The sequence below is a fragment of the Balaenoptera acutorostrata genome, chromosome 4 (assembly GCF_949987535.1).
Source record: "Balaenoptera acutorostrata chromosome 4, mBalAcu1.1, whole genome shotgun sequence".
NCBI classification, from domain to species: domain Eukaryota; kingdom Metazoa; phylum Chordata; class Mammalia; order Artiodactyla; family Balaenopteridae; genus Balaenoptera; species Balaenoptera acutorostrata.
In genome coordinates this window covers 25,004,650-25,018,856 of record NC_080067.1, presented here as the reverse complement: position 1 = coordinate 25,018,856, position 14,207 = coordinate 25,004,650, and the positions used below count along the sequence as shown (strand labels likewise).

The window sequence follows — 14,207 nt, the reverse complement described above, 5'->3', positions numbered from 1 at the left end:
AGAGATCCTTGCTGGGTAGGGTAATCTTGGTTGTAGGTGTTTCTCCTTCATCACTTTCAATATGTCCTGCCACTCCCTTCTGGCCTTCAGAGTTCCTGCTGAAAAATCAGCTGTTTAGCTTATGGGGATTCCTTTGTATGTTATTTGTTGCTTTTCCCTTGTTGCTTTTAAAATTTTTTTCTTTGTATTTAATTTGTGATAGTTTGATTAATATGTGTCTTGGCGTGTTTCTCTTTGGGTTTATCTTGTATGGTACTCTCTGTGCTTCCTGGACTTGATTGACTATTTCCTTTCCATGTTAGGGAAGTTTTTGACTATAATCTTTTCAAATATTTTCTCAGACCCTTTCTTTTTCTCTTCTTCTTCTGGGACCCCTATAATTCGAATGTTGGTGTCTTTAATATTGTCCCAGAGGTCTCTGAGACTGTCCTTAATTCTTTTCATTCCTTTTTTGTTATTCTGCTCCCTGGCAGTTATTTCCACCATTTTATCTTCCAGCTCACTTATCCATTCTTCTGCCTCAGGTGTTCTGCTATTGATTCCTTCTAGAGTATTTTTAATTTCAATAATTGTGTTGTTCATCACTGTTTATTTGCTCTTTAGTTCTTCTAGATCCTTGTTAAATGTTTCTTGTATTTTCTCCATTCTCTTTCTGAGATTTTGGATCATCTTTACTATCATTACTCTGAATTCTTTTTCAGGTAGGTTGCCTATTTCATCTTCATTTATTTGGTCTTGTAGGTTTTCACCTTGCTCTTTTTTCTGTAACATATTTTTTTGTCGTTTCTTTTTTTTTTTTATGTGTGGTGTTTTATTCCTGTCTTACTGGTTGTTTGCCCTGAGACATCCAGCATTGGAGTTTGCAGCCAATTGGATCGAGCTGCATCTTGGTGCTGAGATGAGGACCTCTGGGAGCACTACTCCAATTGATATTCCCTGGGGCCTGAGGTTCTCTGTTAGTCCAGCAGTTTGGACTCGGAGTTCCCACCACAGGAGCTTGGGCCTGACCTCCGGCTTGGGAACCAACATCCTGCAAGCTTCGTGGTGTGGTTAAAAAAAAAAAAAGAGAGAAAAAGAGAAAAAAGAGCAGTACAATATCAAACAATAAAAAACAAAATAAAATTAGAAAGATAAAAAATATATTAAGAAAAATAAAACTATAATTGAAACAACTGCAACAAGGTAAACTAAAACCACAACAGAAAAAAGAATAAAAAAGGGGATAGGGGGGAAACAAGCCAAAAGGAGAGAACAATAACAAAGTATAAAGAATAAAATAGGGCTTCCCTGGTGGTGCACTGGTTAAGAATCCACCTGCCAATGCAGGGGACACGGGTTCGAGCCCTGGTCCGGGAAGATCCCACATGCCGCGGAGCAACTAAGCCCATGCACCACAACTACTGAGCCTGCGCTCTAGAGCCCGCGAGCCACAACTACTGAGCCCACATGCCACAACTACTGAAGCCCGCGCACCTAGAGCCCGTGCTCTGCAACAAGAGAAGCCACTGCAATGAGAAGCCCGCACACTGCAACGAGGAGTAGTCCCCGCTCGCTGCAACTAGAGAAAGCCCACCTGCAGCAATGAAGACCCAATGCAGCCAAAAATAAATAAATAAATAAAATTTTAAAATTAAAATTAAAAAAAAAATAAAATTAGAAAAATGAAAGATGTAATAGGAAAAAATAAAAATATTAAAATATCAACAACAATGAATCAAGAAGGTAAAACAGAACCCCAATCTAAAAGAAGAAAAAAAGAAAAAGAAAAAAAAAAGCCTTGGCTATGTGGGCAGAGTTTAGGTGGGGGTGGAACTTAGGCAGGGGCGGGGTTTAGGGTGGAGCAGGACCTAGGCGGGTGGGGGGGTGACGTTTGAGCGTGGGGCAGGGCCTAGGTGGGGCTACGTTCAAGCATGGAGCAGGGCCTCTGCTTAGGACCTGTGCGTAAGGGGAGAGGCAGCCCATCAAAAGGAGGGCCTCTGGAGTGTGGAGTTCCGGAGTTTGGAGGTAGGGCCCTGAGTGAGGGTGTGTGGGTGGGGTTTAGGCCCAGCACATTGGAGGGGGTCTCCGAGTGTAGAGGTGGGGCCCTGGGTGGGGGTGTAGGTGCGGGGCTTGGGCTCTGCAGGGCAGGAGGGAGGCTCCGTAGGCAGAGTATTAGGCCCAGGAGCCCAACAGGCTTCCCGGTGCCTAAGTGGACAGGGAAAGCACTGGCCGCATTCCCTTCCATTCCTTCATGCCCCTCCCCCACCATCTCCCCCAGGGTCACTGCTGGACCCCTAACAGCGTGGGTGGGTCCCACTGGGTGTAGGAACTCCTCCCCTCCCCCAGCTGCCCCTCAGGGGTGCCGGTCCCATAGGCCCGGCCTTTACTTTTGCTCCCCCTTCCCTCCCTCCTACCCCCTCAGGACCCGCGTGGCTGGAGGGGGCCTAGGTGGGCAGAGGATCAGGCCCGGGATCTCAGCAGGTTCCCGGGGGCCTAAGTGGGCTGGGGAAACCTGGCCACACTCCCGTTTGATCCTCTGCCCTCCCAATTGTTCCCCAATTTACCCCTTCGGGTGTGGGATCCCTTCCTCTCCCCCAGCTGCCAGTCAGGGGTGCCAGTCCCATCCCGCCTCCACTTCTCCTCCCCCTTCACTCCCCCTATGCCCCACGTCCTACCCAGTCGCTGGGGGTTCCTCACGTCCCCTTAGGTGTCCGTGGTCCCCCACCGGTGCCTGGTAGGTGCCCTAGTTGTGAGGAGACACGAATTCCCCGTCCTCCTAGTCCGCCATCTTGAGTCCGCCCCCTGAGATTAATGCATCTTCGATATGACATTTATTTCTGAGCAACAGCCAGCATCATGCTGAATAGATAAACACTAGCACGAGTTCCACAAAAGTCTAGACTAGAAAAAGATGCCACTTTTCCACTAGTATTTGACATTGTACTGGAGATACCAGCCAACAAAATTAAATGAGAGAAAGGAATTAGATGTTTAAAGTTTTGAAAGGAGGGAAAATAAGACCATTTGCATACCATATGATTGTAAACCTGAAAAATAACAAAAAAAATGAAAAGAATTCCATAAGGAAGTTGAATACAAAATTAAGATACAGAAATCATTACCTTTCACTTATAACAGAAAAGCCTAAGTATTTGGTTAAAAACAAGCAAATGGCCATTTAGCCTCAGCTTCAGCCTCAGCCTTTAAAAGGCCAAATAACTACTTCAAGGACAGTTTTGTCATTCTTAAAATAGTAAGAGATTAATGATCTTGTGATCACATAGTCCATCATCATACCTAATCATTGGAATACTTCAGTAATAATAATGCCATTCAACCCTCAGTAATGTATTCAGGAAGTAAAGAAAGCACAACGTAATATACCAGAATTAACCAGAATTACTGTGAGATAAGCAGAAAGTGAGTGAGCCACTATCATCTTTCTGCTTCAGGCAAAGAAAAGGTGTTGCTGTACAAGAGATATGTGAAGTTGCCTTTTCTTATACAACATTTTCATATAAAAGCCAGTATTGCACATTGGAAAAGTTCTCTCCAATAAAGATAGAAGAGATTATGTACTTTGTGGATGACAATACCAAAATAGTAATAAGCTCTAACATATTGCAGAAAAAGACCCATAATACTTTGCCTTTCCAGGAAGAAAACAAATTGCCTGTGTTACGTGTGTAAATACATTGAAAATGATCTTGTCACATCAACACTGGATTAGGAGTTTGTGGGGAGTTGAAGGGAGCTACAGCTTTAACTATGCTGTTTAGATTTTCTAAAATATGTATCCAGGTATTATTCCTAAAGTGAATAAAAATAAATAGGAATTTTAATAAGTTACTTAGGCATTCATAGGGAATATCAGAATGGCCCTCATTAGAGCCAATGTCAAGAGTACTGTCAGGCCAGAGCCCTGGACCTCTGCCTCAGAGTCTCAAAGCATTCACTGTGCCCATATGCCCAACGCTGAGAAATCTCCTGAATCCCACTCAGTATGTCCATCTTGTGCCTGGCTTCCTATACCCAAGTTCCCTCACTTTTCTTCTCCCAATGGGACTGTCGGCAGCCATCTTGTACCCTACCCAGGACCAGGATTTATTTGTTAATTCAGGCCCCACAGTTGTTCAAGCAGTTCATGCTGATGGTTAGGCAATATTGATTGACCCAAGAAAGCCCAGTGCGTGGGCCTGATAATCCATCCTGACAGTCTTTGGGCATCTTAGAGTAAACAAAAATAAGACAGAATAAAAGATATCTGATCTGGTGCCCAGCAAGCCATTCCTCAATTATATAGATGTTACGCCATGAAAATACCTGGAAAAGTACTTTCTAGCAGATCAGACCCCTTTTTAGGATGATGAGGATGATGAGGATATTGTTTACCATTCATTGGATGTCGGCTGCATCAAGCTCTCTTTAAGATGCTGAGAACAGGGCTGACGCTGTCAAGTGGGAAAGACAGGTTATAAACATTATAAACAGTGAATAGCTACTATTTACTAAGCACTTACTACATTCCAAGAACATTTTACATACATTATCTCACAACCCCCCTGCGCAGTAGATGGCATTCTCCCCACTTCACATGTAAGGAAACTGAGGTTAGAGAAGGTGAAATGACTTGCCCATGATCACCCAATTACAAAGGGGCTGCCCTGAACAGGAAATCAGGTGTATCTACACCGGGCTTCCAGCAACTGCCTTTGTCTTGGGACAGGACCACATTCCCTTGGAAGCAGAGCTCACAGTGAGGATTCACAGAGCCCAGGACAACGATGAGCCCAGATGTGAAAGTGCTGAGGTCAGGAGAGCAGCAGACACAGGGTGGAACCAGCTAAGGACTGCCACCTCTGCGTTCAGAGCCCCAGTACTGGTTATGCCAGGAGCCCTGAGCCCCACCCTGTGTCCTGGCCAGCTTTCAGCTGGTCCATCTGTCCCTTACAGTGCAGAGCGTCCAGACACTCTCCTGAATGGAGCCCCCACTATTCCCCGACCATGGGGTGTCAAGGGTCATGGAAAGAATCCTCCAGGACCAAAGCAGTTGTTTCCTGCAAGTTCCCCCTCCTTCCCTCCCCGACCTCCCCACCCCACCCTCTAGCCAAACAAAAGTAGCACAGCAGACACTCCTATCACGTGGTAACATAGAGGTAGGTGCCAGCAGCGTCCACCTGCGCCCCACAGGAACTCAGGAGGGCCCCCAACACCAGTGTAGAGCCGGCCCAGGTTCCACGAGCCAGTGCCCAGACTTAAGTCACCACCACAGGGGAATTTCTTGGCCTGTAGCCAGGAACACCGGAAATCCAACCATAAAAGTGAATGCCAGCCAAAAGTGCAGAGAAAACCCCTGAACTCGGGCCCACGAAATTTGAGTTCCCTTTGTGACTTTGTCGCCAGCAAGCAGGGACCTGACCTCAAGTGCAAACCACTCTTGTACCTGAACCCCTCAACTGCTGAATGAAAACAAGTTCAGTGATCTTAAACTTTGGCGTAACACAGAATCTTTGTGGAGGAGCTTAAAGAGAATTCCTCTGCCCATGACTCCAGGAATTCTGCTCAGTGGTTCTGGGATGGGGCAAAGAATCTGCATTTTACTCTAATTGGCCAGAGAAGGCCAGTGTCTGCCAAGTCACACACCAGTAGTTTAAATGCCCATCAAGAGAGGCCTGATTTAAACGTAATTCTGTAAAAAGGAATGCTCCGAGGCCCTCAAAATGAGAGCATATAAACTATTTTGTAAAAAAAAAAAAAAAAAAAGAAAGAAAGACAAAGTGAGCAATCAGGTGGTTAAAGGACAGAAGTGGAAGAATGTTTCACCTTCCTCTGAAACCAGATGAAAGTGTTACCTATTCCGAAATCATTAATGGATGTTTTCTCCCATTAATACTGGAGAAGCTGAGGCACACCTTCCCTTGGTCACCAAGATCCACCGCAAAGACTCACCTTTAAACTGACACTCAGATCAAAGGCGCTGCTGCCTGCCTCATCTTGAGGGGAGCCTGACATCTCAGACCCAGCTAGGCTAGTTTCCGGCTCCTGGGTAAATTAGTTCGTCCTTAGGCATGACGTTTTCATCATCAGTAAATTGGGCTACAACAGATACACCTCTCGGGTTAAGTCACATTAGAGAAAGTAAGCTCTTCGTTCAGTTGATGGAAGTGTAACGGTGACCATCGTGGTGCTAAACTGATAGATATATAAGTTGATCAGGCAGCGGCTGCCATTAAGACACTCAATCCTAACATCGCTTTCCCTTTCAACACGCTGCAAGGATCTGACAGTCATTAACAACTTAGGCAAACAGAGGCTTACTATTGGACCAAAAGAAGATAAAAGGTCACTTCCAGGGCGAGGTCTCATGGGAAGAGGGAACTACATCTCACTGTTCCACTGGTGGGACTTGAAATTTAATCGGTTTTCCTGTTAAATTTCCGCATCTGAGGTCAAAACGAGGAAAGCCAGGAACTCGACCCGGAAAGCCAAATCCTAGAGCGGCACGATTGCTCCGCCCCCTTGAGGCCTATGAAAGTATTTCTCTAGAGTAAACTTCCCACCACAGCCGGGGCTACTGGGAGACACAGAGGCCTCCACTTCTAGGGGCGGAGCCTAGGAAGGGGCGGAGCTGAGCGTGAGAACGCTTTGCGACTCAGGTTCCGCCGGCGTCACTCACAACGTCCTTGGCCCACTCCTGCGCAAACCAGTCCACGTGAGGACCTGAAGATTAACACACGCAAAGCCGAGCCCTGCAGCTCCCCTAGAAGCCAGGACTGAGGGATCCCGAGAGGCGCCCCCAGAGCTCCGAAGGCTCCTCCCTCGTCCCGCAGTCCTGCGCCCCACCGCCCTGCGTTGGCCTCACCTGTCAAACCGATCTGTCACTGCCTGCAGGACCCAGCCCTTCCTCGCCTTCTGCCAGGCCCCAGGCCCGCGGCGACACTGAGAAGATGGGCAGCCGGCCCCGCAGCCCCAGCGCCTCCCCTGCGGACCAGTGGGGACCGCAGCCCGGAGGACCGGGCCCTGCTAAGCGCCGGCGAATGGAGGAGCCCGCGGGCCACGAGTTCGAGGAGGCGTCCGGCCCGGACAACGTGACAGGAACCCCGGCCACAGGCGCACTCACCTCCCTGGTGGTTCTGGCCGACGGCTGTGCCCTGCACGTGCCCCTGGACGACGTCGACCTGGTGCTGGAGCCCGAGCCAACGTCCGTGATGCAGGTGTCTCTCGGAGATCGCATCCTCATGCTGGTCCCTCGATCTCTCCTGGGCTCTGGCATTGAAATCCTGGGAGGGCAGGGCCACTCAGCTCTTGTCCTGGAACAGGGCGGTTTCCCGAGCGGTCTCAAGGAGTGCATCGCCCTCGAGCAGGGATTCTTCTATGGATCTGTCCCAGAGATCGCTGGCCAAGAAGAGGTCTACGGGGAGGACGCAGACGCCGAGTTCCTTTTGGCTGGGATGGATGCAGCAGCCAGCTCAGTTACTGGGCTCCTCCTCTCCGCTGGAAGGGCGTCCGACCCCAAACTGTTGGGCCTAGTCCCAGAGCCCTCGCCTTGGGGCCCCAACACTAGTCCAGAGAGACGCTCTCCTCACCACGACGACAACCTGGACCTCCACCTTCCGGAGCCCTTCCCCGACTCACCACTCCAACCTCTACCTCCCTCTCCTTGTCCAGGTCCTCACGAGCGCCCCCAATGCCCGCTTGGTACTCCGTGCAAGGCCTAGAGATGCCTGTTCCAGGAATGAACTTCCTCCCACAATTCCTGGCCACCGGCTGCGGACCAGGACAGAGTCTTGCTAAGGGTTGTGTGTACACTGCACACCTGATAAGAATCACAACGGACAGATGCCTTTTGGATGCACGCTGCGTTTGAAAATTTTGCATCCATGGCTGACTAAAACCCCGGGAAGAAAGCTCACCTGGGCAAAGAAAAGCCTCTTGAAATACGTGTGCTTTCAGACAGCCCGGCAGCTGCTTAGATTTTCTCTAGGCAGGGCACCTTTAAGCAGTTCTATCCCCCCACCCCCTGTTTCCCTTCAAACCCAGGTGCCAGCACTTTTCTCTAAAGAGCCATCCTTTCCCGGGTACCCTACCACTGCCCCTTCCCCTCGTTTTCCCCCAACAGAGTAATTACTAGATTTATTTTGCTCCATGAATTTTTGACCCTAGTGTCCCCAGTACTTTATGACAACCCTCTACCCATTTTGAACTTTTCTGGATGGCAGCTCTAGCCCCTTTGGGGGATGTAGACAATAGGTGTATGTGGACAAATGTTTGTTGGATACAAAACCCAGAATGAGGAACAATGATCTGTTTTTGAATGACTAGGTTGGCAAGTAGTTTTACCTCTATTGCTGGGTTTGTGGGGGTATTTTTCCAAAAGAACCAACTGTTTTCCATTCTTCTTACATGCTATTAATATAATTCTCATGTCCAGGGAAAATTTGTAATTCTAAAGATTCTGTGTTTTTATACTTCTAAGATCCAAATATGTTTTGTACATTGCTACTGGCATATAGAAAAAACTTGCTCTTATGTTGGCCTGGTATCCAGAAAAATGACTTAATTTCTGTAATCACTTATGTGTAAATTCTCTTGCTGGACTGATAAAGATAACAATATCTCCAAATAATGAGAGTATGTCTCTTTTTTTATGACAAGCCTCTTACATCTTATTTTTCCTTAATTTTTTTATTGGCTATTAACTTCAAATACAGATTGAACGGTATGGTTAATAGGGTCATCCCTGTCTTTTTTTGGAAGTATAGTTGATTTACACTATTAGTTTCAGATATACAACAAAACAATTCAGTGATTTTATGGATTATATTCCATTTAAAGTTATTACAAAATAATGAGCATACGTCCTTCTGCTGTACAATATGTCCTTCTTGCTTATCTATTTTATACATAGGAGTTTGTATCTCTCTTTTTATTTATTTGTTTATTTATTTGTTTGTTTTTTGGCTGCATTGGGTCTTCTTTGCTGCACGCGGGCTTTCTCCAGCTGCGGTGTGTGGGCTTCTCATTGCAGTGGCTTCTCTTGTTACGGAGCACGGGCTCTAACCACGCCGTCTTCAGTGGTTGTGGCTCGTGGGCTCTAGAGCGCAGGCTCAGTAGTTGTGGCGCATGGGCTTAGTTGCTCTGCAGCATGTGGGATCTTCCCAGACCAGGGCTCGGACCCGTGTCCCCTGCATTGACAGGCAGATTCTTAACCACTGTGCCACCAGGGAGGTCCCAGTAGTTTGTATCTCTTAATCTCATACCCTGTCTTGCCCCTCTCCCCACTGGTAACCCCTAGTTTGTTCTTTACCTGTGTAAGTCTGTTTCTGTTTTATTATATACATTTATTTGTTTTATAGTTTGTTAGAGTCCACATATAAGTGATAACATAGAGTATATGTCTTTCTCTGTCTGACTTATTTTATTAAGCATAATACTCTCTAGGTCCATCCACGTTATTGCAAATGGCAGAACTTCATTCTCTTTATGGCTAAGTAACACTCTTACATCTTCTTTATTCATTCATCTGTAATGGTGAGATCACAGAATGACTCAGCCCTGAAACATTGGATGGAGACAACTGCATAGATACACATGAATAACTTGAATCCCCAGATCTCTTTTAGTCCTCTTGGCCACAGAAGTGGCCCACCACTGTCTGTGAAAGCTTGCCCATCTACCTTGCTCTAAGATGCAGAAGCCTCTGCCTGGCAAAACAATATGCACCAACCTCAAGATTTACCCCCATCTCCTCCCTTTGCCACCAGACCAGTAACTAAAGTTAAGTTTAATATAATTCAATAGAGGATCAAAAGGTTTAGAGCAATGGATATGGTACACTGGATATACTACCTAAAGCTGAATAATATATCAGCTAGTGGGAGTGTGCAAGGGCCGAAAGGCACTGGAAAGGCACCAGCATCATTGAGTTCAGTGGGCCAGGGTTGGCCAGTGATGGCAGGAGATGCCATTAAGAAATTAGACTCCTTGGTAGCCTTGGGGATAATAGGATCTGAGAGACTGAATATACAAACTGACAATGGCCAGACCACTTATGACAACAGAATTCTGACCCACAAACTTTGCAGCAACCAGTCCAGAAACAAAGCCATAACCTCTGTGGTAACTGGCCCCAAATGATCAGGACTTGGTCAATAACTGCCAGCCTCCCTAATTTTCATCCCTACTTCCAACTCAGGACCAATTTAAGAAAGCCAAATATGCTATGCTTAAGACACAAAGTTCACAAATCAAATCAATTACATAGAATTCCCTGCTTCTAGTTAGCCTGCCTCTAGCTTTCCCCTGCCAACAACCTCCATTCAAACACACCTGAAGCCCTCCCTTTTTCCACTATAAACCTTTCCTAATCCCTTAGCTGCCTATGAGCTCTCAAATGCAAGAGATGGGGCTGACTCTCTTGCTATATAGCAAGCTCTGAGAATAGCCTCTGCTTGTTCTCCACTGAGCAACCTTAGTTTATTTTTAGTTTTACTGGAGGTCCCAGTGAGGCATACTCTCCACTGCCCATTGCCATAAATCTCAGCCTTGGACCAGGTGTGGTACCCATGGAGCACCTTGTGCCATAAGCTGCTCTCAGCTTATGGTGTCCACACCAGTATGTAAAGTCAACACCATGTCTAAACTCTCTCATTGCATTGAGTTCCTTAGCTATTTATTTCAGTTTGGTACCAGGTTTTGTTACTGATTCCATTTATTTGGCATCGTTGGTGGCATCCAGACATTCATTTTTATGCCCTTTTGTTCTCTTTCATTATTCCATTTTCTGCTGTGCTGATTTAAAATCTTGCTTATTACAAGGAAGGGAATCACTGGGTAGCACACAAAATTATGTCCTGTAAGCCTGCTGTTCGAGTCAACCTCAGAGTCTTGTGAGTTTGCGGTTCTCATCAGATTGGCATCCATTTGCACACACTTTGCCATGGGTATTCAATAAAACCAAATGAGGTTTTCTTCTGCTGATTTTCTTTTGCCCTGAAAGTTTGGATTTAATCCAGAAAGAGTGTTCTCTTTGGTGTCAGGTGGTGGAGGCTCTGGAGTCTGCATTCAGAGAAGTCATGTTGGGGCCTAAGTCATGAGATGTACAAGCACCTCATTTACCCACCATTGCCAGCTCTTATGGGGTAGTTTAAGTGTAAAGCTTCTTCTACTCTTCCAGGAAAGATGCCTGCTTCTTACATGTCGTCTCATTCAACTCCTCATTCTTGTGCCTATCTCTCTAAATGACGTAGCTTCACTAAGGAGGATTTGGCTTGAACAATATTGTTCATTTGAGAGGCTCCTTCGATAAGAAGGGGAGAAGATTTCTCAGTTTCAATGGGCAGCATATTTTGATTTGGTATAAGGAGGCTTCCAAACAAAACTATGAACCAAAAGCTGCTTCATTAAAACATTCTCTGGCCAAAGCTAATGACCAATTTGAAAAACAACGAGACTTATTTCTCTATTAAGTCCTCCAGTTGCCTTTCCCAGATCTCCCTCTGCCTCTTCTCCTGCCATTCTCTCTCCTTCTGAATTCCACTGACTCCTCTTTTAATTCCCCTTGTCCAGGTCCCCTGCCTTTGCCCAACAAACCTCCCAAGAACCCAAAATGCCAGCTGCCTCTGAAGATCCACCCCCATGCACCAGGTATTCAGACAACTTCAGAGCTTAAACCTTGGACCTGAGCTGAATTAAGAGCTATTTGTAAAAATGTCTCTAAATTCAGAGAAGACCAGCAAATATTCAGAGAAGAATTTAGCATTCTATTGGGTGCGTAAGCCCCAGAATTGCCTGACACAAATCACTCATACACATATTGGTCAGAACTGCCGATGATCATTTCTGGATGGCAAAGCAGACTGGACTGACCCAGGAAAGGATCTACAGGATCTCTCTTACCACAATAAACCTAAGGGTTCAATAACAAGCCTGAAAAGTTAGGCAAAGTCTCCTAAAAACCATACCTGAAACATTTCCAATAAAAATCAATACAACTGCTACTCTTTCTATATTAAACCCTGCCACCTTTGCTCAGCCTCTTCCTTGGTGTAAACATACCACACGATTAGTATTTCAAATAATTCACAGATTTTCCCTATCTTCCAGCCTTTATATGTAACTGTTGATCCCTTTGACTGGAAACATTCCTTCCTGTTCTGTGACAACACACCTGCAAATCTAAGAGGGTAGAAGTTTCATTACACAGAGAATTATTATATTAGAAGCACACCAGAGTTTGTTATATTGTTATATTAGAAGCACACTGTTTCTTGAAATTTCAGAAAACTTCTCTATCCATAAACAATTGTGTCTGTTTTGAATATACTTTCTCATTTCCCACTATGTTTGATACATACCCCTGATAAAGATCTTGACACCATACCTGCCCCTCTATGGGCTAGAAATTTCAGTGACATAGAAAAAATAATGGGAGCAGAACCTATTAAAGTTCAGATACATTTTACCAAACCATTACCCAAACTTCCCCCAATATCCCTTGAAGCCAAAGGAAGAGCTCAAAACTACAGTTGAATGCCTTATATACAAAGGTCTTCCCATACATCACCCTTGTAACACTCATCCTGCAAGAAAAGAAACCAAACAGACAAGGATATCAATTTGTTCAAGACCTTAAGGCCATCAACAAAATATGTATACCTCACTACCTGACAGAAATTAACCCAAATACCATTTTATCATCAATTCTACCTGAAGCCACTTGCTTCACTCTATTGAATCTTTGTTCTGCCTTTTTTCAGTGTACCTCTAGACCAAGACAGTCAATACCTCTTTGTCTTCACCTGGAGAGGACAACAACATACCTGGACAGTCATGCCCCTAGAGTATACTGGAGCCCCCTTCTATTTTGCCTTGGTCCTCAATCAAGACTTAAAAGATCTAAATTTCCCTTGTGATTCAGTTTTTAACATGATGCATAGATAATCTCCTACTTTGTTCAAAGAACAAGGAAGCCTGTAAAAGGATTCCATTGACTCACCCCAGGCTTAGTAAAAAGGAGACATAATGTTTCAAATGTAAGTTATAATTTTGCCAAAATACAGTCCATTATTTAGAGTATGGCTCATCTCAGGAGGGAAAAACATTCTCTCCTGATAGACTGAAGACTATCCAAACATATCCTAGACCCCTCACAAGAGACAACTGAATGTATTTCTGCTTTTAACTGAGTACTGCAGACAATGGGTGCCAAGTTTTACCAAGACAGAAACACCTCTTAATGAGCTGACTAAGCACCAAGTAAGAGACCCTCTCCTGGGGACCCCAATGTGAAGAGGGCTTCTGTAACCCAACGAAGGCTGTTTGACAGCCTCTTTCTCTAGTCATGTCTAACTACTAATAGCTCTTATGCCTATTTGTGCATAAGCAATCTAGACAAGCCCTTGAGATTTTAACTCAACTTGATGAGAACTATCAAAAAGCCATTGCTCCAAAAACTAGAAGCACCTAAAATGCCCCTCAACAGGCAGATGGATAGTTAAACTGGAGTATATGCATGTGATGGACTATTATTCAGAGACAAAAAAAGAAAAGAAATGAAATGAACTACCAAGACATGAAAGGACGGGAGGAACCTTAAATGCATATTGCTAAGTGAGTGAAGCCAGTCTGGAAAGTCTGTGTGAATCCAACTATATAATTTTCTGTAAAAGGTAAAAGGATCAGTGGTGCCAGGGGTTTAGAGGGAGAGTGGTGAGTAGGTGGAGCACAAGGGATTTGTAAGGTAGGGAAACTACTCTGTATGCTTCTATCTGGATGGATGACATTATGCATTTGTTAAAACCCATAGGACTATACAATACAGTGAACCTTAATGCAAACTATAGACTTCAGTTAATTATAATGTATCAATATTGATTTATCAACTGTAACATGTGTACCATTGTAATGCAAGATGTTAATAATAAGGGGAACTGTGTGGGAGAGGGGTAGTATATGGGAACTCTGTGGTATCTACTCAATTTTCTGCAAACATAAAGCTGTCTTAGAAATAAATATATTACTTTTTAAAGATAAGTAATAAAAATAAACCATTTGAGAAGTTAACTTCAGGGATACAATTTTTTTTAAATGAGCATACGTTAAAAAAAACAGGTTGATATCCTCACAATATAAAGGGAAGAGGAAACTGCTTGATGTACAAAAAATGAGGATTTTGTTAGTAGAAGTCTGTCAGAGGCAATTTTTATACATCACTAAAATGGCCATTT

At 44.8% G+C, this 14,207-nt stretch overlaps 1 protein-coding gene across 1 annotated transcript; it reads left to right on the top strand.

The window, feature by feature from the left end:
* Nucleotides 1-6,681: 6,681 nt before the first annotated feature.
* Nucleotides 6,682-8,073, top strand: LOC103002520 (proline-rich protein 23A-like). Its single transcript, XM_007190359.2, has one exon. It carries the CDS (start codon nucleotides 6,927-6,929, stop codon nucleotides 7,695-7,697), a length of 771 nt encoding a protein of 256 aa, XP_007190421.2. The 5' UTR covers nucleotides 6,682-6,926; the 3' UTR covers nucleotides 7,698-8,073.
* Nucleotides 8,074-14,207: the final 6,134 nt, after the last annotated feature.

Bases quoted from the DNA above. Each gene is read 5' to 3' on its own strand.
- LOC103002520 (XM_007190359.2), top strand. From the start codon at position 6,927: ATGGGCAGCCGGCCCCGCAGCCCCAGCGCCTCCCCTGCGGACCAGTGG.